At 45.4% G+C, this 23,065-nt stretch overlaps 1 protein-coding gene across 2 annotated transcripts in view; it reads left to right on the forward strand.

The window, feature by feature from the left end:
• CWF19L1 (CWF19 like cell cycle control factor 1) overlaps positions 1–23,065 on the forward strand; it is a 232,099-nt gene that overhangs the window by 36,483 nt on the left and 172,551 nt on the right. For both annotated transcript variants that reach the window (XM_086921175.1, XM_086921183.1), the window contains exons 3-4: positions 6,941–7,025; positions 14,593–14,694. In XM_086921175.1, coding sequence (XP_086777301.1) covers positions 6,941–7,025; positions 14,593–14,694 — 187 coding nt within the window. The remainder of the gene's footprint in view (positions 1–6,940; positions 7,026–14,592; positions 14,695–23,065) is intronic.

The raw sequence follows: 23,065 nt of genomic DNA on the forward strand, positions 1-23,065 counted from the left end.
ACCAGTCAGCAAGTACACCAGAGGCTGGTAGGTTTTTTAGGGAGTACCTCAAAGATGCCCTCTGGGTCCATGCACTGGAAAATCCACTTCTGGCATCTGTGTGGGTTTACCAATACGAGATGTTTGATACCAAATATCCCTATTTTCAGTGAAGCCATCATGTAGCGGAGTAACTTGTTTTCACTATTGTCCTGCACAAGTCTCAATATGGCTTCACTTGTACTGGCAGGAATAGGACTGACCAGCACAGGGGCAGATCTGCTCATGCAGGAATGCCCCCACATGAAATATTCAGCACCTTGCTTTAGGGCTGTGAGGCCTGCTGTAGAGGTCACAAAAATAATGCATTCAGAGGTAGGAGACATGCCACACAGGGATGTGTGACATTTCATGTTTTCACTTTTGTCTGCACCAAGCCATTCAACCTGGAATAGCAATCTTGCATATGCTTGGTGATGGGCCCCTTAAGGTGGAATAATTTGTGTTGCTGCCCTTAGGGACCCTCTTTAGCACCTCAGACCATAGCTACCAGGGTACCATTTACAAGGGTCTTACAGAGGGTGCAAAAGCTTTTGCTAATTGGGGGACCAATTGTACAGTTTTGGGAGAGCGCTCTTGCTCGGGGGACCTGGTTAGCAGGAACGCAGTGCCCTTTCAGTTGAAATCACTTAATTGACCATGCAAAAAGTGCGGGGTGACCATGTCAAAAAGGCGCACAATGTGCATTCTGAATATTCCCCGCCTGTCACTCTCCCTGCTATATTACAGTAAGAAAGGTCTATGCGTGCGCGTAGTGCATGCACTCCAGAGAAGAACGAGCACTCCCAGCAATTCGTTTACCACATGGTTGTCTCGTGCCCATTGTTGAAGACATTTTGTGACAGCAAGGGATTGAACCTCCTGCAGCAGTAGTGTTGAACAGTCCATTAAGACATCAGGTATGCAGTTCGTCACACAGCACACCCTTCCCACCCCCATATGCCACTTGCTTGTTCATTAATTGTAGGGATTGGGTAAGAGTTGACCAGTACAAGGACCAGCTCGGATTTAGTACGTAAACAGCTATCAGAATTAGAGGGGCCCCATCTAACACTCCCTCAAGCACTGTGCATCTACAGTCGCATCCACTCGCTTAGTGGTAATTGTGAATGAGACTCCAGGTGCCACTCATTTGAGCACCCCTCTGGCATAGCTAGAATAAGTGTTTCTGTGATTTGGACTGTTCAGAATCTGGTAAATGTGTCTATTCTAGGTAAGCAAAGTGAATATAGCGCCTCTTGAGGTAAGTGTGCACTCTATAGCGCTTCGTGGGAGTAGCAATGCCCCTAGCTTTCCAGGTCAAAACAATGTAGCGGGGAAAACTCCATTATTGAGTTTTGTCATAATCCTGGTTGAATTGAGATAATCGATACATCAGTTCCCTACTCCGTACCGCCTCTACCCACAGCAGCCCACATGCACCAAATAACACGGTGGTCCAACCCAGTTCACAAACATTAAAACCCCAAACTCCCCATCCCTGATCGAGCCAAAGAAGCTTCCCTGCCATATGGCATTCACTGAACTTTTGCAATAAACAAATCTGTCTTTGAAAATGAATGTTGTCAGCCGTGCAGGCGGCCCTGATCGCAAGAGCCCATCCTGGTCTGTTCCAGCCAAGTGAGTAGGTAGCCCCAACATACAGACATGCATGAAGGAGTTTTTTAGTAGTACCACTTCGCCTGGACCGCTAGCATCATCTAATTGGAATTTACAAGGACCTGAAGCCTAGGGACAAGTTGAACGCCCTTCAGCGCCAGAGTGATGAATCTGTGTTGACCCCCTCCCCCACCTCCTTCCCCTTTAGTTTGAAGCCATGCCTTGGCATCTGTTGGGGCGATGAAGTACCAAGTTAGTTATTTCTCATTCTGTGACATTTAGCTTAGTTGGGAGCATCAGGGAATAACGCATGTTCATTTGCCAGAGTTGATTCTGACCTTGAAAAATGATTCACACCTCTTCCTGACCTACATTATGTAATCTGGGAAAATATGTACTGCAAAGTTTTCAACTGTCCATAGTCCCTTGCTAAAGACCTGCAGAATGTGATCCTTGTCGTAATTAAAGAGCAGCACCAGTACAGGCTTATTGAGGCCCCCAAGAGTGGCGGCCAGTTTGGGACCCTCTGCTTGTTCAACTGAGAAAAAAGCGTAGTGTTTGACCTCAAGTACTGCATGTGTCGGCCAGTTCTTTAGGTAGACATCCATATTAGAACCTTCCACCCTTTCCAGTAGACCCACAATGTGCCCACTGTTTATGCTAGAGCGTCCCTCTGCTTCAGACACTCTAATTTTTAGGTATTGCACCTCCTCTCGAAGCAGCTGTAACTGCATATCCTGCACAGAGGAACACATTGATGCTAGAGTAGATACATTAAACTCTACTTAATCAAAAAGATTTTTGCTGGTCTGCTCTGAGTAGCCTGATCTCTTGAGCCAGTACATCCATTTTGTGCTCCAAAGTAGCTTTGGCTTTGAGGATGGCCTGGAGGATGGCCTCAGATTTACCTGTGTACTTCTTGAGTTTCACAGCCCCTGTGCTAGTTGAGGATTGCTGGTTACCTATCTGTCTCCTTGTGGTCAACGCCATTATCTTAGTCCCACCCACCCCATCCTTGGACCTCCAGACTAGCCCCTGTTTACTCGCTGCGAGTTGCCAGGGCCGTCCTCCACCACGCTTTTCCACAAGAAATGAGCACCAGGATGGGCAGATGGGTAAGCTCTGGTTAGGGAACAGGGTGCGGTTAGTCTGCTCCGAACGAGCCACAGGCTGGGTGAGCTAATTGCGGCTTCTAATAGGAGTTCAGGCCCAGCAGTGGCTTCTGTTGTGAGGTCCTGGCCCAAGTGTCCTCTTTTCCAACAGAAGCGGTACCCCCGAGGCAACAGGTATTAGGTAGCCCACTTAGGCAACAGGAGCTCGCTAAGAAGAACTTAAGTGCTGGTCTCAGGAGGGTCTGGCGTGGTTGTTCCCATGTGTCCTTAGTCTTTGCTTCTGCCCATTCCCCTGGAGCCGCCACTGGTGCACCCACGACAGCTGCATGGCACCCTTCCTGCGGCTCCTCGGGTGATGTGAGAGGATCAGTAGGTGGCATCGGAAGTGACACACCCGAGCACCCCTTCTGACATCTGCACCAACCCGCCAAGGTAGCATGCCTCAGGCAAGGGCAGTCATCGGGGGTGGGGAGGGGTTAGTACGCTGTCAGGATATGTTTATAACTTGTGAGGATAGCACTGCCATCCTTATAAGAGCTGAGCATGTGACTGTTCATCCTACAACACATTTTCCCAACAGAAAGGGAATTGGCTGCAATGGACAATTTTCTAGCTGAAGTGAAGGCGACAACAAAAGTGAAGGAAAACACCGCTAGTGACAAACATAGAACTACTGTTGTAATGAGAGAATGAGGGTAAAAGTGGAGACCATACAGTGTCTGTGACTAAAGAGCTGACTGGAAACATGCAGCTGTGGGCACTTATCTGCTCTTTCAGGCTCGGTATGTGGTTGGTTCTCACTCCTTTGCCCCCCTCCGAGCGGTGCTCTGAAATATTTCTGCTCTGTCCTCAGATGTTTGTAGATGTGGCTTCCTGTGTGAGATTACGAGACCGCGCACCGAAAGCACCCATGGAGAAGTTGCCTTCAAATAAAAACTACACCCGTAGAGACTGCGTTTTGAGAGACCACATGTGAGACTATACTCGCAGAGAGAGCGCGCTCCAGAGAGACTAAATAAGAGGAAACGTTGTGCAAGTGAAGAGACTGACTGCATCAGGAGAGAGACATCGCTGAGTGGAAACACTGGGCCAGCTCAAAGATGACGCTTATGAGAGACTCCACCGGTTGAGGCACTGTTCCCACGGAGAGTCAGCACCAGAGGAGCCGCTGAGCCCTCAGTGAAGTTGCACCGACAGAGAGGGTGTCGGTCTCGAGACGGCAGCAAGCGGTGTCTGGAGAGAGCGAGAGACCGTGAGTGGTGCGCACGCTCGTGTTGCTGGTAACCGCATGCACTCAATTACCTGCCTTCTGCACAACAAAAAGCAACCCGACCAGCGGTCGATAATGTAATAAATATGGATGAGGTATGCTGCCAACCGTTACACTGGATGTCTGCCATTAATTACATTAAGCCAATGTCCTGTACTGACTCCTTTACACTGAGTCTATCTCTATTCCAAGATGTCCGCTTTGTAACCTTCACCAGAGCTCCTTTTATACGACGCCTAGCACATAGCGGAAGTGTTTCGACCAAAAATGCCCATGCTAGACAGCGTTTCAGTTTCACCAGTGTGCGCTTTTTATGAGGGGCACGCGTAGTACGAATTGCTAAATTCTTTCAGTTATCTGACTTTAATATGTGTAAAAATTAAGTTACATTTGTATTATGACTCATTTCTGCGCACATGCGTGAAATAAGGTGCTTTCAAAGGTGTACTGCAGTGACGGCTGAACTTCGTAGGGTGAACAGAATTTTAAAGCCAAAAAGCGTGATGGAGTTTGAAAGCGCAGGCAAGCGTGAAAGAGCAGGCAAATGCACTCGTGCTTGTGCTGACGTCCGCCTTGCAGGAGCAAGCAGCAGGAGAGCCATATGTTTTCAATTACAACGCGCGCCACTGCTCGCTCCTGCAAGGTGGATGCCAGCACAAGCATGAGTGTGCTTGAAAAGGAGTAGACCGATGGCTAAAGGCCTTCCTAGAGCATCGCATGCGCGCTACCTAGGCGAGACCTAAAACAAGGCTTTGACAATTTGAGTAGAAATATTGCATGAGCACTACATACAAACCATAGCTTTAATTTTCCTGGCACCAAGATTTAAATATTAGTAATAAATCTCTACAACTCCTATAATGGCGTTTAAATATTTTGAAAATTCAACTATTTTTTTTCTCCAAACATCAGTTTCAGTTCTGAAAATACATACGTTTTTGACTTGAATACAAGCTTTTTAATTTTGGTATACATATAATTCACCCAAGCAAAAGCTTACATAGTAGGCTGGACTGCATACAGGAGAGCTAAACTCATAGGTAGATGGAGAGCTACTGGTAGCTCACACGCTACTTCTTGGGGATGCCTGCTCTGGTCGCTAATTAAAACACTACTAAACTGCTGATCACAAGGGAGTTAACTGGCAGTCTGCTACTGGTGTTGAAAGTGCATATTTCAGACTACATGTCAAATTTTTTGATGAAATAGAAGAGAAAGATATTTGAGAACTCACTTAAAATGTGCCCTGATTTTTTTTTTTTTTTCTTCAGCACCAACCATACATAATGTCTATGGCAAAATGAAACCCCTTATTGTGTTTCTATAATAAAGATGGCTTCAGGTGTGCCACACTTTTGTCATAAGTAAGACCGTTGGCACTCTAGTTGTTCTTTAGTACACTCTGGGAGGCTGCATTAGAACACACCAGAATCAACGGACAGGCTGCTGCTGTTGGAAATGCATGTTTTACTGAGAAAGCCAGACTTCATTCTCATATTGCTGAGAAACATAGTGTGAATTTACAGAAAATTTGCTCTCATTTTATCTTCTTGAGCACCTTCTATAACCTCTATAGAAAAATCATGCTAAAACTGGTTTCTCTCAGCAGATGGCTTTTTCTCAGGACCAAATTAGCTGGGCAACAAATGATTTATATTGTATCACCCTTTATACGTTCTCCTTTTTGTGACCCTCCAAATCTGCCATTCACTACAATGCATTTCAATGGGGTGCTATCATGTATGTTGGTCCCAAGATGGCTGCCATCACTTTGTGGTTGAGGTGCTGACTGCCATTCCGATCTCATCATGTGATCTGTGCTCAAGCCCTGCCCAGATATAAACATCTGGATTTCTTTTAATTTCTTAAACTACTGCATGGATTTACATCAAATAGCAAAGTGTGATCTGCAGAACAAAATCTACCTTTCTGCCAAATGTTGTGTAATTCTGTCGAGCGGTTCAGGCTGCAGGCGTGTCTAAAGAGTCTACTCGAATTAACATGGGAAATGCACTTTTTTTTTTTTTTTTTTTTTTTTTTTTACCTCCCCGCTTACTTTTTTCTCAGCCCTGGCTTGACTGATCACCCCCAAAACTTTCCATGCACAGCTAGAATCACCAGGGCACTTTTTTGGGGAAGATTCATCAATCACAGCCAAACATATAGACAAATCAGAAAACACTTTTCCTATGGAAACATGGTCCTAACTGTAACTAAGTACCGGCGACCATCAGAAGTATGGGGCGGTAAGGGGTGTGTGTGTGTGTGTGTGTGTGTGCGTGCGTGTGTACACACGCTTTCTGTTTTGCAGAAACTGCACATTCTGAGGAAGTCAATATGATTTTTCGATTTCATGGGTTGTATTACAAATCGCCTCAAAACGAAAAGCACTCTTTCGTGGAAAAAGAACTTGCAATTTTCTGTGCGCCACTATATACGTCTGCAGTTTGTAGAGCATGTGAGTCTACAGCACTGCATGCTGCAAACATAGTTAAAGGAAAATAACATTTTCCATATTGAATTTGAGCATATAGTTGACTTTGGTTTTTAATATCCATGGTGTGAAAAGTCCATTAATGCAAGACCCATGGCAGGTTTTCAGGTTATTCATTTAATATGCAATTGAGTTCTATTTACATTCATTGTTTGTATATGTATTTTAAATCATGGCATAGATTGTCCAGTCTGAACATATTTTAGGTAATAATTTTTGTCTGTTTGATGACTGATCAGCTGTATTCGTGTGATAGAGATGGGCACGGAATTAGGGGCGGGATTAGTTAGATGAAATGTACCAGCAAAGAATGTGTGTAGAGATGCTTGTGGGAGCCAATAAACTCCAGTTGCAGTTTTCAATGCTTAGTTTTATTATTCCCATTGCAGTTTTTTTTTACAGTTTTATGTTTTTTATTGTTTTTAGTTGCTACTGTGTGTAGGGAATTTCTTTAGCACAAACCCAGCAACTGAGGTTGAGTGGAAAGAATATAAAACTGGCGCTAAAAAAGGTAAGAATATAAAACTGGAGCAACAACCAATTTCGATGACACTGCACCTTTCTTTAATGAACTCTGATCATTTTGAATAATGCAAGATAACCATTCTTGGTTCGAAAATCTAAACTGAGTATTAAGATTTGTGTTAAGACAGAATAGTGCATTATTATAATTCAGCTCCAGTAAACGTACATTTTGTTGCAGGTGAATATTTAAATGTTTTTCACAAAGTCTTGTAAATGTACGTATACCATACACTTATAGTTTTCCAAAGAGATTTTGGCCTCTATATTTACATAACTGGTCTAAAACATGGGTTTTCTGTTGTCTCATAATACACGTATATTCTTATGATGGCTATATATTATAACATTTGGGTACAAAAGCAAGAATTACTCAATGTAAAGCATCCAAAACAAAGAATTTTCAAAAAGGTTACCAAAATAAAGACCTTAGTATTGAAGAAGGCTTGAGTGTTCAGGGATCTATTGCAGTGTGTTCTACACTTTTTTGAAAGGCAATGCTTGATTGGCAAATTAAGATGGGAAAAAATAAATTAAGGGCTGTAAAATGGTAATTTCCTCATTCTACATTTGATATTTTGTGGAACTCTGTTATTTTTCTAATTATTATATTGATCTTTCATGTTTAATGTAACAAATTGCAGTTACTTTCACAGTTGCTGCCCGGCAGGATGGATAAAAATGTCCTAATAATACTAGTGTTGGGTCTGTAGCCAATATCTAGGGCTACCTCTTCTACTGAACCTGAGGTTTAAAGGCCGTTGCAAGTTCATTCTCCGTTCATTGTTATGTTAAGAAGATTTTTAAAGTGCATAGCTGTCATTAAATGGGGCTTCCCAGCACTAATTACTAGTATGACAAAAAAATAATAATGTTGTGCCAAAGCATCACATAAGAAGACAGAGAGAAGTCTAAACTAAAGACAGCCAGGTGTTATTTCGGAAGCTGAAATCATTTTGAATCTTTCTTAACTGAGGCGGCAGAGTATTCCATAAGAGCTCAAAAAGAGCGTCCTTCCTTTCTGGCTCTTGTAATGCAAGGTACAGAGGCTAGACTCAAGTCTTCTGAGCGCAGGGCCCTGGTAGACAGATATGGTTGCATCAAGGCAGCCAAGCAAAGGGCCCCTTGCTTGTTAAGAATCTTGTGGGAAATGCACAGGGCTTTGAATTGTGTATGCTTTTCAATGGGCATCCATTTGAGTTTACAGAGGAGAGGCGAGACAGAACACAATTTGAGGCGAGAGAAATTTGTCTGGCAGCTGCATTCTGGACAGTCTGTAACCGATTTATAACAGATCTTTTGCGCCAAAATATAGAATGCTACAGTAGTCCAGGTGTAAACTGATCAAGACTCTATAATCAGTTGGTTGACTTGTCGAGTAAAAAATCTGAAAATGGGTTTTAGGCTTTTCAAGGTCCCAAAGCATGTACCAGCTAGTATTGTGAATTGAGTTTTGAAAGAGAGCGAGTAGTTAAACCGCACGCCAAGGTTTTAGGTTTGAGGGGGCGCAAACACCTCAGTCCACCGATGATCACCCCAAAGATGAGTCTCCTTATCCAGCAGGAGGATCGCAGTTTTATTGGCATTCAACTTGAAACCGTTATTGTGCATCCAGCTGACGACTGAGGTCAAAAATGTTGAAAGTTAACTGTCTTTGGTCCTACCAGCGGATAGATGGACGACAAGTTGGCTATCGTCCGCATAGGAGCCCAATAAGCTCCCTAAAGGCTTTACCACATCAGCTAATGGCCTGACATGTATATTTAAAATAGTAGGGCTTAGAGACGAACCCTGAGGGATATCCTGTACCAACCCTCTTTGAGATGAAGCAAAAAGGTGGGGGTGAATATCACTTGGAAAGACCAATCACTTAAAGAGGCAAATCAAGTTAAGGCTTTGTCACGTACCCCTAATTTATGAAGTCGTCTAGGCAGCACCGCATGGGAGACCATATCAAAAGCGGCGCTTAAATCTAAAAGAATCCGTGCCTGAGAGCTGCCGTCCTGTGCAGCACTGCGCAGGTTCTCCGTTACGGTCAGAAGAGCGGATTCAGTACTGTAGGAAGGTCCAAAACCAGTCTGAGATGGGTCTAAACTGTGGTTTTGTTCTAAGAAATTTGTCAGGAGATTATTTACATGTTTCACCGCTACCTTAGATAGAAAAGGTAGCAGAGAGATGGCGCGATAGTTTTCGGGCTGGGCTACATCGAAAGAGGGTTTTTTTTCAAAATAGGGATGATGGCATTCTTCCATGCCATTCGCACCACTGCCATAGTCATGGAGGCATTGACCAGTTCTAAAAAAGAAATCATTACGCTACACCATCATTTCTTAGTTCTCATTCGTAGTTACATTCTCCATAATCCTCATATCTAAGGAACTTTAGTAACACCATCATTTTAAACAGTGGTACATGTTCCAAGAGCGAAAGTGGCAGTCCTCTCCAGTGACTCTCATTCTCTTAGAATTTACAGAGAAAACTACGTAGGTTGCAGCTAAAGAACTTACCCGGTTTGTGGGTGATAAAAAGACCCACACTCCAGCAATTCTCAGCTATCGAAACTCGAGATGTTCATGGTGGGGTCCAAGTTGTCAGTTGATATTGCATGGATTTCTCCCAATTCATGTGTAGCCCAGAGTACCACCAAAATAATTCAAAGATCTGCTGTGGTTTATATGTGGTTGTATAATTCACAGATCTGCTGTGGATTATATGTGGTTGTATTTGTTTGTGTAATGTAGAGAAAAAAGTTATTTGTGTTTAATGAGTTTCTCTCCTCGTGTCATTTAACCTCAACACCACACCAGTGTAGCACACTAGGGGCCTTATAATGCAAAGTTACATCACTTAAGTATCTGAACTTTAAATGTTATACTGTTTGTGCACTCAAGGAGGTGATATAATGGGTGAATTGTTAGCTAATCTAACCCACACTGAGTATATAAGACCAGAACTACTAGTTATGAAAGACAGAAGTGGTGTCTTGGTCCATATTTAAATTATGATAAATAATATAGGACTGTTATAATATGTCAGTACTTGGCCCAAACCAGCATTTGGAACAGGAGGCTGGTTACTTGTCTAGTGCCAATTGGCGAATATTAGCTTAGCCTTGTATAGACTGGCTTGATCTTCTAGTTACTGTGCAAGAGCTGCTCTATGCAGTATGAAATATGGGCAGAGGGAATACCCTTGCGTTGATGGCCTCTCGTTGGAGTTACTCATAATGTACAGTGCTCAATGACACCATAGACTACTGGAGTTCTGTAACACGTCACAGGAACTAGATTCACAGTCTTAATCCACAAATGATGCCTTAGTGGAGAGCCTTCCTAAGCTGAGCAAAGATGCACAGACAGTTGTTCAGTCTTTATTAAACCTAGGCTGTATGTTCCTAGAGCAGGAGCTTGTGATTAAAATAAGAAACGTACTACCTGTGTTGATGCATCCCATCCATAAAAGATTTGTTCTAGGATGCAGCAGGTCTCCAAACCTAACCAGAGGTGCTTGCAAGCTGGTTGATGTAAGTGGTTTTTAATGGAGACCAGTAGCGGTCAGTTGACTTCTTGGATATGGAGAATGCTTTCAACTCTGTTGTCTGAGTACTTTTATGCTGTTCTAGAAACGATCAGATTTGGTCCAATAAAGTCTCCACCGCCTACTTAGGACAGAAATACTCCTTTCAGTAGAGGATAGAGTAGGGCATCCAATAAGATTGCCCATTATCCATTTTATTGTTTCCACTGGCAGTGGAGCCATTGCAATGGCATCATAAGTTCTCTAGTCTGGAGTTGGACATTTGTCTCTCAGATGTCCAGTGTATAGTATCTGATGTCCAGAGTGTGGACACCGATTAACCCTTGTATATTCTTAATCCTTTTGCTCTTCTTTCAGCAGGGATGCATACGGTGAGCAGATTTAGTCTCGCATTTGGTCTGTGGGTAAACTGGAGAGTATCTGATCTTTTCTGTGAGATAATGCTGACAGCAATGGACCTATCAACTCTGTTATGGGCCAGCAACATTTTCACGTTTCCAAGAAAAATGGTTAATCATTTGAATGTAAACTTGTTGGGGCAATCTTCAAATCCAAGGATCCGAAAGAGGTTGTCTGTATTTCAATGAGAAGAGGGGCTCTATTAGACATTCTGCACACTTGAGGCACTTTGATAATGTTCACTGTTTTCAAGTTAAATGCGTCAAAACCCATAATGTTGAGGTGTCAGGAAATTAATCGAATACCATCCATTAATTATATGGCCTAAGATAACTAGGTCTCCAAACAATGTTTCTCATGAGATTTATATATACTGCTGCAGTACAGAAAGTGGGATGTGAGGGTCTCTGATAATGATGCTCTGAGTATCTCTGAGGGTAGAGGAGCGGTGTTACAGCAAGCTGCAGGTATCTACTTTCAGTCGCAGGGTTATCAGGGTCCTGGGGTCTCTTAAGAGTTGGTTGTCTGAGGTCTCAGGCGGTAGACCATAAGTGTTAGAGTGGTGTCTCAGTACTTATTGGTGGTACCTATAGGCAGACTGGATGTCTCTGCTATTGCCTAAGGACTTACTGGGTCCTTTGATAGCAGGGGCAGTAGGCTAGTTGGGGGAATACATTGGATTGCTTGAATAATAGCTGTTAATCACTGGGGAACTGGTAGCAGGCAGTGTCTGTGAGGGGACTGCGAGTGTCTGAAGGGTGTCAAAGGCTCGCTATGGGCCAAGTGAGGTTCTTTGATGGCCTTGTTGAGGTTTCTGAAGGTTGACTGAGAGTTTGCAGTGCATCCTGTGGTGTCTAATGACCAGCTGAAGGTAGTTTTAGTGCGGGCTCAGATATTGAATGATAGAAAATGGATATATGAAGACCAGTAGAGCTGTAACCTCGCTACCAGCTTCCTTAGATTTTCAGCATGCCCTCAAAGGGTATCTGTTGATGTGTCAGAGGTGGTTGCACACTGGCTGAGGTGTGTGTGATGGCAGATCATGGTCTTAGGGCTGAAAGATTTGCAAAGCCCTCCTTGAGGTGTCGGATGGGTGGCAGGGTCTCTGAGCTGTAGGTAAATAGATGGGATATTGTAGGCCTAGCTTGGAGTGTCTGATTTTCAGCTAATAGCCTCGGAGTGCGGGACGATAGTCGATAGTAGTTGTCTGGAGAGCCTGCTTTGGGGGGGGGGGGCGGTGGAGGGGGGGGGGGGGTCACCATGTCTAAGATTAATTTCCCATCTCAGAAGGCATGCCAGTGGGTGAAAACATACCCCCTCCCCTCCCCCCCCCCCTTCTCAAGGAACTGGGCTCTGCTGAGGCCAAGGGATGTTCTTTTTTTGTTTCGCTCAAAAGCCCCTCACTGGAATGCACTTGTGATTAACTAAAAAGCCAGCAGTGACTAAAGATGTCACAAAACGCAAAGGTGCCGCTTGGCAGCTATTACAATTACATTTTTCATTAGTTCCGCTTAAATAGCTGGTTGAAGTTGGCTGATGGGGGTGTCTTGCTTTAATTTTTCTTTTCTGTAAAGTCGTACTTTATAACGAGAGGTTTAGTATAAAGTTAAAGCTCACATCTGAGAACTGGCAACCGACGTAAGAAACGCATCAGACAAAACAGACCAGTTAAACATAGCTAGAAAGTGCACATCCAAAGGCGGGAGTGTTGAGAGGAAAAAAAGCAAGTAAAAGCAGCAAAGTGCAAGTGTGATTTCGGCCGTGGAACACGCTGCAGGTAGAAGAGCAGAGAAGTATGTTTCCCTACCATGCATGCTTTTAGTACTGTGTACAGATCTGCATCAGGCTGCATGTTTTTTTCACACAGTTAAAAGTGGCTTCTCTGCAAGGGCCAATCAGATTAGTGGTAGTTTTGTTCTATTTCCTAGAGCTCAGTGGCCGGATTTCATCATGGCAGAGGGTGTCATCCATCTAATTGCATATTTGCAGTCGAAACCCTAGGAATGCTTGGAACTGTAGGCCCAGACTGAATGCTAAAAGTGAATCTACAAATTGCAGCATAGATTTCTGGCTTAAGAACCAGTATCGCATGAATGCCCTTAACTTGACTTTGGGTGAGCTGCAAACTATTGAAGGTTAATTCTATGAGAACTGGAAACATGGAGTATATGTAAAACAATAGAAAAACGAGACGCGCGAGGTGAGATAAGCGTGAGGTACGGTGGTCCTGGTTGATGAGGGGGTTATACCCCAAAACCGGTCCTAGGATACATGTTTTCTCGTCCAGATCTGGACAGATAAACGCCAGATGAAGCTTCGGGTGTGAGTCGCTGTGCTTTAGCAAGTTCTATTAACATAAGATGCACTTTGCCTTAGCTGTTGCGTTATTTCTGAGGCATAGGCCTGGACTGTGAATGATATTGCCACAAATTCAGTGACCTTTCAGAGCCCCAGCCAGGCTTTGGTTAAGCAGGACCAGCTGGTGCCACTACCTTGGACCCAGTTGCTCCTGATATTGATCACCAGACACCAGAACACTATACACCCAATAGCGCAGGATGTATTTGAATTTGAATTTAAAAACATTTATTCAGCGCTCTTTTACCAAGCGGTTTCATGGCGCTATGTGTGATGCAGTGGGCGGCAGCAGCTGGAAGAGGCTAGGCAGTGTAAGCTCGCAAAAATAGGAAGGTTTTGAGATCCTTCCGGAACTGTAGATAAGAAGGCGATGTGCGAAGGGCAGCAGGAAGGGAGTTCCAGAAGACTAGAGCAAGAACAGCGAATTTCGCTCCACCAGCCTTCTGTTTTTTAAAACGGGGGGTAGCTAAAAGAGCCATATGAGTGGAGCGAAGGTCTCTGCCCGGAAGGTAGGGCTTGATAGCTGAGCATATGAACTCGGGGGCAGTACCCGACCTAGCCTGAAAAGTGAGGCAGCCAAGTTTGAAAAGGGCGCGCTCTCTCACCGGAAGCCAATGTAATGCTTTGAGCAGTGGGGTGGCCCGATGGTATTTAGGTAGGCCATGAATCAGGCGGGCAGCCTGGTTCTGTACCAACTGCAGGCGGTGGATCGCATAGGCAGGAGCCCCATTATAGATTATGTTGCCATAATCAATGCGCGATAGTACCATGGCCAGCACGATAATTTTTAAAGCAGAGGGGGAAAAGAAACGGGAAACTTTCCTAATTATTCTGAGGGAAAAAAAACAAGAAGAGGCCACTGAACCGACTTGTGAATGAACAGAGAGTTGTGAGTTCAGGAGGATCCCAAGAGTTTTAACTTTAGGTACAGGGAGTGGAGGGACACCAAGTGACGGGGGCCAGAAGGAGGGGGACCACGGACTGCAACCACCTCTGGTCAAGACCAGCTCGGTTTTGTCCGGGTTGAGTTTGAGGTGGTTGCAGTTCATCCAGTCCTGAATGAACGTCCTGACTGTCTGGACATTCTGGGCGGATGAAGATGAGTGGGAGAGGTTGAAGATTAGTCTTGTATTAGATGTGTCTTGTAGTTGTTTCTGAACCTGACCACAGTGCCATGCTGGCTGCACCCTTGTCTGTTCACTAAAACCATTACATCAGATTTGCTATTACTCTAAAAAAAATTCTCATTTCTTTTTTGTCAGCTCCTATTCATACTTACGTTTTGGGTGCCAATAATCAGGATACAGTAAAATATTTTGAAGAGGCTGATGGATGCGAACTGGCTGAAAACATAACGTACTTGGGTATGTATTTGTTAAACAAACGTTTGGGTAAAGTAGCAAGAATTGTTAATATTTATTTTGCCACATCTATTGTCCTCAAACACCACTCTAACTTTCAGCATTTAGCAATATTGTGACTGTAATTCACTCTATCAGTTTATACAGCATGACACATTTACGTAATAAGCTTGCGGTATCTGGAGCACCTATTTAATATAATGTCATTTGGTGCTATCTATTCTAATTAGGTTTATAGATTTTTAGTTCCTCTCATACGTGGGATGATCCGTGGCTAAGATATCATTTAGTTTTAACCATATGCGAGACCAAAGGGACTTAACCAACGGACAATGAAAGAACATATGGAGAAGATCACTATTAGTATGTGAGCAGGACCAAAATTTATTGGAATCCCGTAACTTGAATTTATGTAAATCAGAAGGAGTAAAAAAGAGTCTATTATAAAAGGTCTGTGTGGTGCTGGCAGAACGAGAAACTGTGTGTATTTTAGACCAAGTAGTGTCCCAAACCCGAAGAGAAAATTCTTGATCTTGGTCTCTTTCCCATGAAAGCTCAAGTTTAGATTTGAGCCCATCAGCAGTGGGATGGGAAAGTATTTTATAAATAGCAGCAGCACTGAGAGGGATAGAGAAATCTGGTGGAGGTGAAGGAGTCGGGATGGTGGTGGCCAGAGAACCACTCTGAGAGAAAATGGAGGTTAGGGCCTGCTGAAGCAAGGGGAATTGAGAAGAGTGTGCATTAGAGAGATGAAAAGTATCACAAATGTCTGGGAAAGTTCTTAAGGAATTATCTTTAAGTAAATGAGCATAGGTGATAATGCCTTTTGTCAATCCATTCTTTCCAGAAAAGCGCTCTATTATTGATCTTTATAGATTTATTATACCCAATCAGAGTTAAAAAAAAATGAAGGTTTGCTTGTGAAAAAGAGGAGCGGAATAAAGAGAGCTATCCTTTAGAATGTTTAAATATGGGAGTAAGAAATCTCATCGGAGGGTGGGATAGGCAAGTAGCTGTAAGCAAAGAACAAGCATTTACAATACAATGCTTTCGCCTTTGGAAAAGTTAGAGTTATTGGCATTGTAAATGACAAAATTTGTGTTGGTTTTGAAAACAGATAAATAAATGGCATTGTCATTTACATTGCCATTAGCTTAATCTCTGCAATCACTCTGCACTCTCTAGCACTCCCTAGCACTCCCTACTCACTCTGCACTCCCTAGCACTCCCTAGCACTCCCTACTCACTCTGCACTCTCTAGCACTCCCTAGCACTCCCTACTCACTCTGCACTCTCTAGCACTCCCTACTCACTCTGCACTCTGCATTCCCTATGCACTCTGCACTCCCTATGCACTCTGCACTCCCTATGCACTCTGCACTCCCTATGCACTCTGCACTCCCTATGCACTCTGCACTCCCTATGCACTCTGCACTCCCTATGCACTCCCTATGCCCTCTGCACTCCCTATGCCCTCTGCACTCCCTATGCACTCCCTCTGCACTCCCTCTGCACTCCCTCTGCACTCCCTCTGCACTCCCTCTGCACTCCCTCTGCACTCCCTCTGCACTCCCTCTGCACTCTCCACTCCCTATGCACTCTCCACTCCCTATGCACTCTCCACTCCCTATGCACTCTCCACTCCCTATGCACTCTCCACTCCCTATGCACTCTCCACTCTCCACTCCCTCTGCACTCTCCACTCTCCACTCCCTCTGCACTCTCCACTCTCCACTCCCTCTGCACTCTCCACTCTCCACTCCCTCTGCACTCTCCACTCTCCACTCCCTCTGCACTCTCCACTCTCCACTCCCTCTGCACTCTCCACTCTCCACTCCCTCTGCACTCTCCACTCTCCACTCTCCTCTGCACTCTCCACTCTCCACTCTCCTCTGCACTCTCCACTCTCCACTCTCCTCTGCACTCTCCACTCTCCACTCTCCACTCCCTCTCCACTCTCCACTCTCCACTCTCCACTCCCTCTGCACTCTCCACTCTCCACTCCCTCTGCACTCTCCACTCTCCACTCCCTCTGCACTCTCCACTCTCCACTCCCTCTCCACTCCCTCTGCACTCTCCACTCTGCACTCCCTCTCCACTCCCTCTGCACTCTCCACTCTGCACTCTCCACTCTCCACTCTCCACTCTCCACTCTCCACTCCCTCTGCACTCTCCACTCTGCACTCTCCACTCTCCACTCTCCACTCTCCACTCTCCACTCCCTCTGCACTCTCCACTCTGCACTCTCCACTCTCCACTCCCTCTGCACTCTGCACTCTGCACTCTCCACTCTCCACTCTCCACTCTCCACTCTCCACTCTCCACTCTCCACTCTCCACTCTCCACTCCCTCTGCACTCTCCACTCTGCACTCTCCACTCTCCACTCTCCACTCCCTCTGCACTCTCCACTCTCCACTCTCCACTCTCCACTCCCTCTCCACTCCCTCTCCACTCTCCACTCTCCACTCCCTCTGCACTCTCTACTCCCCAAGAACTCGCGTTTCTCGCTCAGATATGGACAAAAAAAAAAGTACTCCCTTGGGCATCTCACCCACTATGTGAGTTCACACATATCTCCTACACAGCACCAACCCCAGCAAATACAACATTTCTGCAGAACTGCAGCACAGAAGAAACCAAACTGCGATTATCCGAGGTCCTCCAGAGTATCCCCCTGTCCTTAACATCCTACCCACGCTCAGGGCAGAAACACCTCCGAGACTGTCCTCGTCCGTCTATGCCACACCCAGAGCAGACTTCACCCTGACACCAAGCGAAGAGGAGGCGCTTCCATCACCATCTCTCCCACCTTTGGAACGCACAGATCACCTCACTCGCCAAGAGCGCTCACAAACATTACACGCTGTCCTGACACGCCAGTCAATGTAAATTAATTTTTAAGAAAAAAAAACATTTACCTAGCGCAGTAATAAAAAAAAAGGCATCTAGGCGCTGGAATGAATGACTGATATGGTGCTTCGCACGCAAGCCCAATGCACAACACACTAGTGGAACATGCATAGAAGCACACAAATGAGCAAAACAAACTCTATCGTACTTAAGAGGAAAATGTAAAGAAAGTATCATTGCGAGTGCTCACACAGCAGGTGCACAGCCTCCCCGGGCGGATCTGAGCTACACAGCGCTTACAAACCGCCGAACAGAGCTAGGAGGCGCTACATAAAGAATAGATTGATAAACAGCAGGGGGTTCCTAAGCAGTGGCTCTGTGTACAAGGAATACCTTCCCTAATAACCACAAAGAAGCACATAAAAGTTGCCGCAGCTTTTATGCAGTAAAGATGTCGCAGTTCCTCACACACAGCATCTGCCTCAAATAAGCCTCCGCCCGGAGTGCTGTTGTGCAACACTTCCGGTGGGCCCCTGGGCAACTGACCAGCGTGCCCATGCGTTAAGCAGGCACTGCTCCACTCCAGAGCCCTCGGGTCCCCCCCTTCCTCTGCCCTCAAACAGAAACAACCATTTGTATATCTTACTGCCCTTCCGAGCAGGTTTCACCCTGTCACTCGCCCTCCGTTAGAGACTTCCCCCTACACCCGTCTAACACTGAAATGCTTCCTCCAACATATCGCTCACTCAGGAAATACAGATCTCACGTGTATACTGTCCCAGGTAGTTGCGGAGGTCCCCTATCTAAGCATTTATCCCAAATTTGTTTAACGTCAGTTGAAACCAATATGTTTATCATACATTATTGCACCAATATAAAACATGCACTATGTTTACATAATAAATATGCCATGAACTTAGTCTGCAATTGAGTCCAGTATTACTGTACCCCGTGATCAATGTTACTTCACAAACTACAACACACTTCAAATTCACATATGACTGAATGGATATAGTATAGAAAAGAGAAGCAAGGGCTGCTTCCTATGACATTTCATAATGTCATACACACTCTGTTCAAATAACAGGACTAATAGCATGAATAGCACTTACCCAGAAGAGCATATTGAAGAAGAAGAGCAGGAACTTCACAGTACGACTGACGAAGGAGAAGTCTTCCCCTGGGAGGGTGGCGGCTGACCTCGGGGCCATTGTAGCTGAACAGGAATAGATGTTTTGGGATAGCAGTGGTGGTGGCTGTCAAATTAGGTGCCCATCAACTAAAACAAACTATCAACCCACTTGGAACCTTAAAACCTAAGTATGTGCATTACTACTAGTTAGATCCTTAACAAAAACACACACAGTGCCTAGTCAAAAGCAAAGCAGATAGAGGATACAGAATGTGCTCAAGGAAAACTTTCTGAAAGTCTGCTGTGGTCAGTACTTTATTTGTAAAGGAATTAAGAGCCAAGCTCCACATTTCTGCTCGTAACTCTGCGGCCAGAGCTAATGAATATTGAGGGTGGCGAATACCAAGGCTCCATAGTTTTGATTCCACCTCATGCATCTCTAATCCACCACCAGAAACTCTGTCTCGTTATCTCACGCTTTCAGGTTCTTATCATCACTGCTTTGTCCCTTTGTCATTGTCCGTATTTCTCTTTCTCCTCCCTTCCCTTGCATGTGTTTCCTCTCTCTTGCTCTGGGTCAAAGTCTGAAAACAATCCCGAGCCAGCCACACACACCCAGAGCCAGCCACACACACACCCAGAGCCAGCCACACACACACCCAGAGCCAGCCACACACACCCAGAGCCAGCCACACACACACCCAGAGCCAGCCACACACACACCCAGAGCCAGCCACACACACACCCAGAGCCAGCCACACACACCCAGAGCCAGCCACACACACCCAGAGCCACACACACACACACACACACCCAGAGCCCCCCCCCCCCCCCCCCCCACACACAACCAGAGCAGTCACACACACACACCCACTGGAGCAGTCACACACACACACACACACACACACACACACACACACACACACACACACACACACACACACACACACACACACACACACACACACACACACACACACACACACACACACACACACACACACACACACACACACACACACACACACACACACACACACACACACACACACACACACACACACACACACACACACACACACACACACACACACACACTCTGGAGCAGTCACACACACACACACACACACTCTGGAGCAGTCACACACACACACACACACTCTGGAGCAGTCACATACACACACACACACACTCTGGAGCAGTCACATACACACACACACACTCTGGAGCAGTCACACACACACCCGGGAGCAGTCACACACACACCCGGGAGCAGTCACACACACACCCGGGAGCAGTCACACACACACCCGGGAGCAGTCACACACACACACACACACACACACACACACACACACACACACACACACACACACACACACACACACATGCACGCACACACTGGAGCAGTCACATGCACGCACACACTGGAGCAGTCACATGCACGCACACACTGGAGCAGTCACATGCACGCACACACTGGAGCAGTCAAACACGCACACATTCTGGAGCAGTCAAACACGCACACATTCTGGAGCAGTCAAACACGCACACATTCTGGAGCAGTCAAACACGCACACATTCTGGAGCAGTCAAACACGCACACATTCTGGAGCAGTCACATACACACACACATACACCCACTGGAGCAGTCACACACACATGCACACACTGGAGCAGTCACACACACATGCACACACTGGAGCAGTCACACACACACACACACTGGAGCAGTCACACACACATGCACACACTGGAGCAGTCACACACACACACACACTGGAGCAGTCACACACACACACACACTGGAGCAGTCACACACACACACACACACACTCTGGAGCAGTCACACACACACTCTGGAGCAGTCACACACACACACTCTGGAGCAGTCGCATACACACACTCTGGAGCAGTCGCATACACACACTGGAGCAGTCGCATACACACACTGGAGCAGTCGCATACACACACTGGAGCAGTCGCATACACACACTGGAGCAGTCGCATACACACACTGGAGCAGTCGCATACACACACTGGAGCAGTCGCACACACACACTGGAGCAGTCGCACACACGCACTCACACTCTGGATCAGTCACATACACACACACACTGGAGCAGTCACACACACACCATTCAGGATGGGAACTCAGCCTCAAAAAACATATACAGAAAGAGTCGTTAGAAAATGAACATTGGGGAATGTGTATAAAATAACTGGTGCATTAAGAGTGAATTGCCATGACTGATAAGTGACGGTGACCAAGGACCAAACAAAAATTATGGGAGTGTGAATGAGCTGTGTATAATCCATTAAAACGACTATCCCAAAAAACCCTCAGAGCGGATTTACGTGCATACTCGGATGGTGAAGTTGATAGAACCAAACAAAAGTGGTGGGAACGCGAATGAGCCGTATATAGTTAGTTGAGGCGGCCGTTTAGACAAGACACTCGAAACAGAGTGGTGTTCATGCACGGCTGGTGAAACTGCTGTGTGCTGGTAATATCTAATGGTGCCGCATGCATTCCCAAAAGCGTAACGAAACGGTAAAGGTGTACATGGTTGAAAATGGCAAATCTTACCCGAAAACCGCAAAATCGGTTGCGTGGAGACCGCAACGAGGCTCAAAATCTTTACTCAGCACACAGAAGTGTGTTAATAGAGGCGTGTTGTGATCAGGGTCATCGACAGCGGTGACGGTCTTCCGTCCCGGGTGGAATGTGATAGACAAGCTGAACATGACAGCATAAGTGGTATGCAAATGGGGGTAATATGCACAATAAACACAACAAGCAACGGAGAGTGAAAGGGGAGGGGGGGCGGTAACGGGCACACGGGGAGGGGGGTGGAACGGACACAAGGACAGCGGGAGGGGGGCGGGAACGGGCACAGGACAGCGGGAGGGGGGGGGGCGGGAACCGGCACAGAACAAAATACCTAAACTTACAAAGTGAAAACACATTTATAAACAAAATACTCCTTACCTGATCCCTGATCGCTTCGTGGGAACTCGAATCTTGAACTAACTCCAACAACAGACGCATGTAAAATGAAGAAAAAATGGCGACTCGAAAAAAAAAAATAACACACACCCACCGCCGCGATGACTAACAGAAGTGGGTGGAGAGGGAAAAATCAGCGGGAACGCCCCCGAATCTGTTCCGGCCTTGATTGTCAGATCTGGCTCCCAATGGCTAGCCTCCATTTATGGAGCTAGCCAATGGGAGCCGGGGGACGTTCCTGAAGTCCTTATTAGAGTCAATGGATTTCGCCTGTGCCGAAAAGCTGCGCAGAGCGCAGCCTTCGGCAGGCGAAACCCAAAAAGGAGTGATTTGTGCGAGTTCTATTGAGCTCCAAGCTGTTAGGGAAGGAGAAGATGAATCTGTTAGGAAATGCCAAATTTGTTTTAAAGTAAAGGCCGAATGAAACCTTGCGATTATGAGGAAAGTTAACCCCACCAAGATCTTTGGGCTGTTGGAGGCGATAAAGAGAAATTCTAGCTTTGCGATTATTCCACAAGAACTTTGTTAGGATGCGATTTATGGTTTTGAAGAAGAAATGCGGGAAAGAGATAGGAAGCTTTGAGAGGTAGAAATTGTCAATAGGAAGTAACATCAGTTGCAAGCCTTCCCCACCAGGATAAGAAAAGGGGGGACCAACCGGCTATGAGTGAGGAGATCTTTTTAAGTATATCCTTATGATTGAGTTTAATAGTTTCTTTAATAGTATTTGCATAAAGGATACCTAAACACTTAATATATCTGGGATTCCATTCAAAACTAGACTCCTGGAACATATGAGAGAGGCAGGATTTGTTAAGAGGTAGAACTTCAGATTTGTCAATATTTAATTTGTAGCCAGAAACTAAGGAGTAATCCTGCAGCACAGAGAAGAGTGCGGCTAAGGAAGTAGCTGGGTTAGAGATGTAAAGTAAAATGTCGTCTGCGTAAGCAGTACATTTAATTTCAATGTTCTTATATATGAAGCCTGTATAGGATGATGAGCACCGTATTTTTTCCAAGAAGGGTCTAACGGGAGAATGAAAAGAAGGGTGGGAAAGGGGGCATCCTTGTCTGGTTCCTCTATGAAGGGAAAATAATTTAGATTGAACGACATTGACCCAGATAGAAGTAGATGGATCAGAGTACAGCAGTTGAATATAATGGATAATAGGAGGACTAAAACCATGCCATCTCAACGCTCCAAACATAAAATCCCAACTAACCCTGTCAAATGCCTTTTCAGCATTTAATGTGATAGCTGCAACAGGGGAGTCCATCTGTGAAGCAAGGTGTATGAAATTAAGCAGAGTTCTCGAGTTATCAGTAATAGATATTTGATTGGCTTCTTAATCCGTATTTGAGTACGCACTGGCATTTTTAA

The sequence above is a fragment of the Lissotriton vulgaris genome, chromosome 1_1 (genome assembly GCF_964263255.1).
Source record: "Lissotriton vulgaris chromosome 1_1, aLisVul1.2, whole genome shotgun sequence".
NCBI classification, from domain to species: Eukaryota; Metazoa; Chordata; class Amphibia; order Caudata; family Salamandridae; genus Lissotriton; species Lissotriton vulgaris.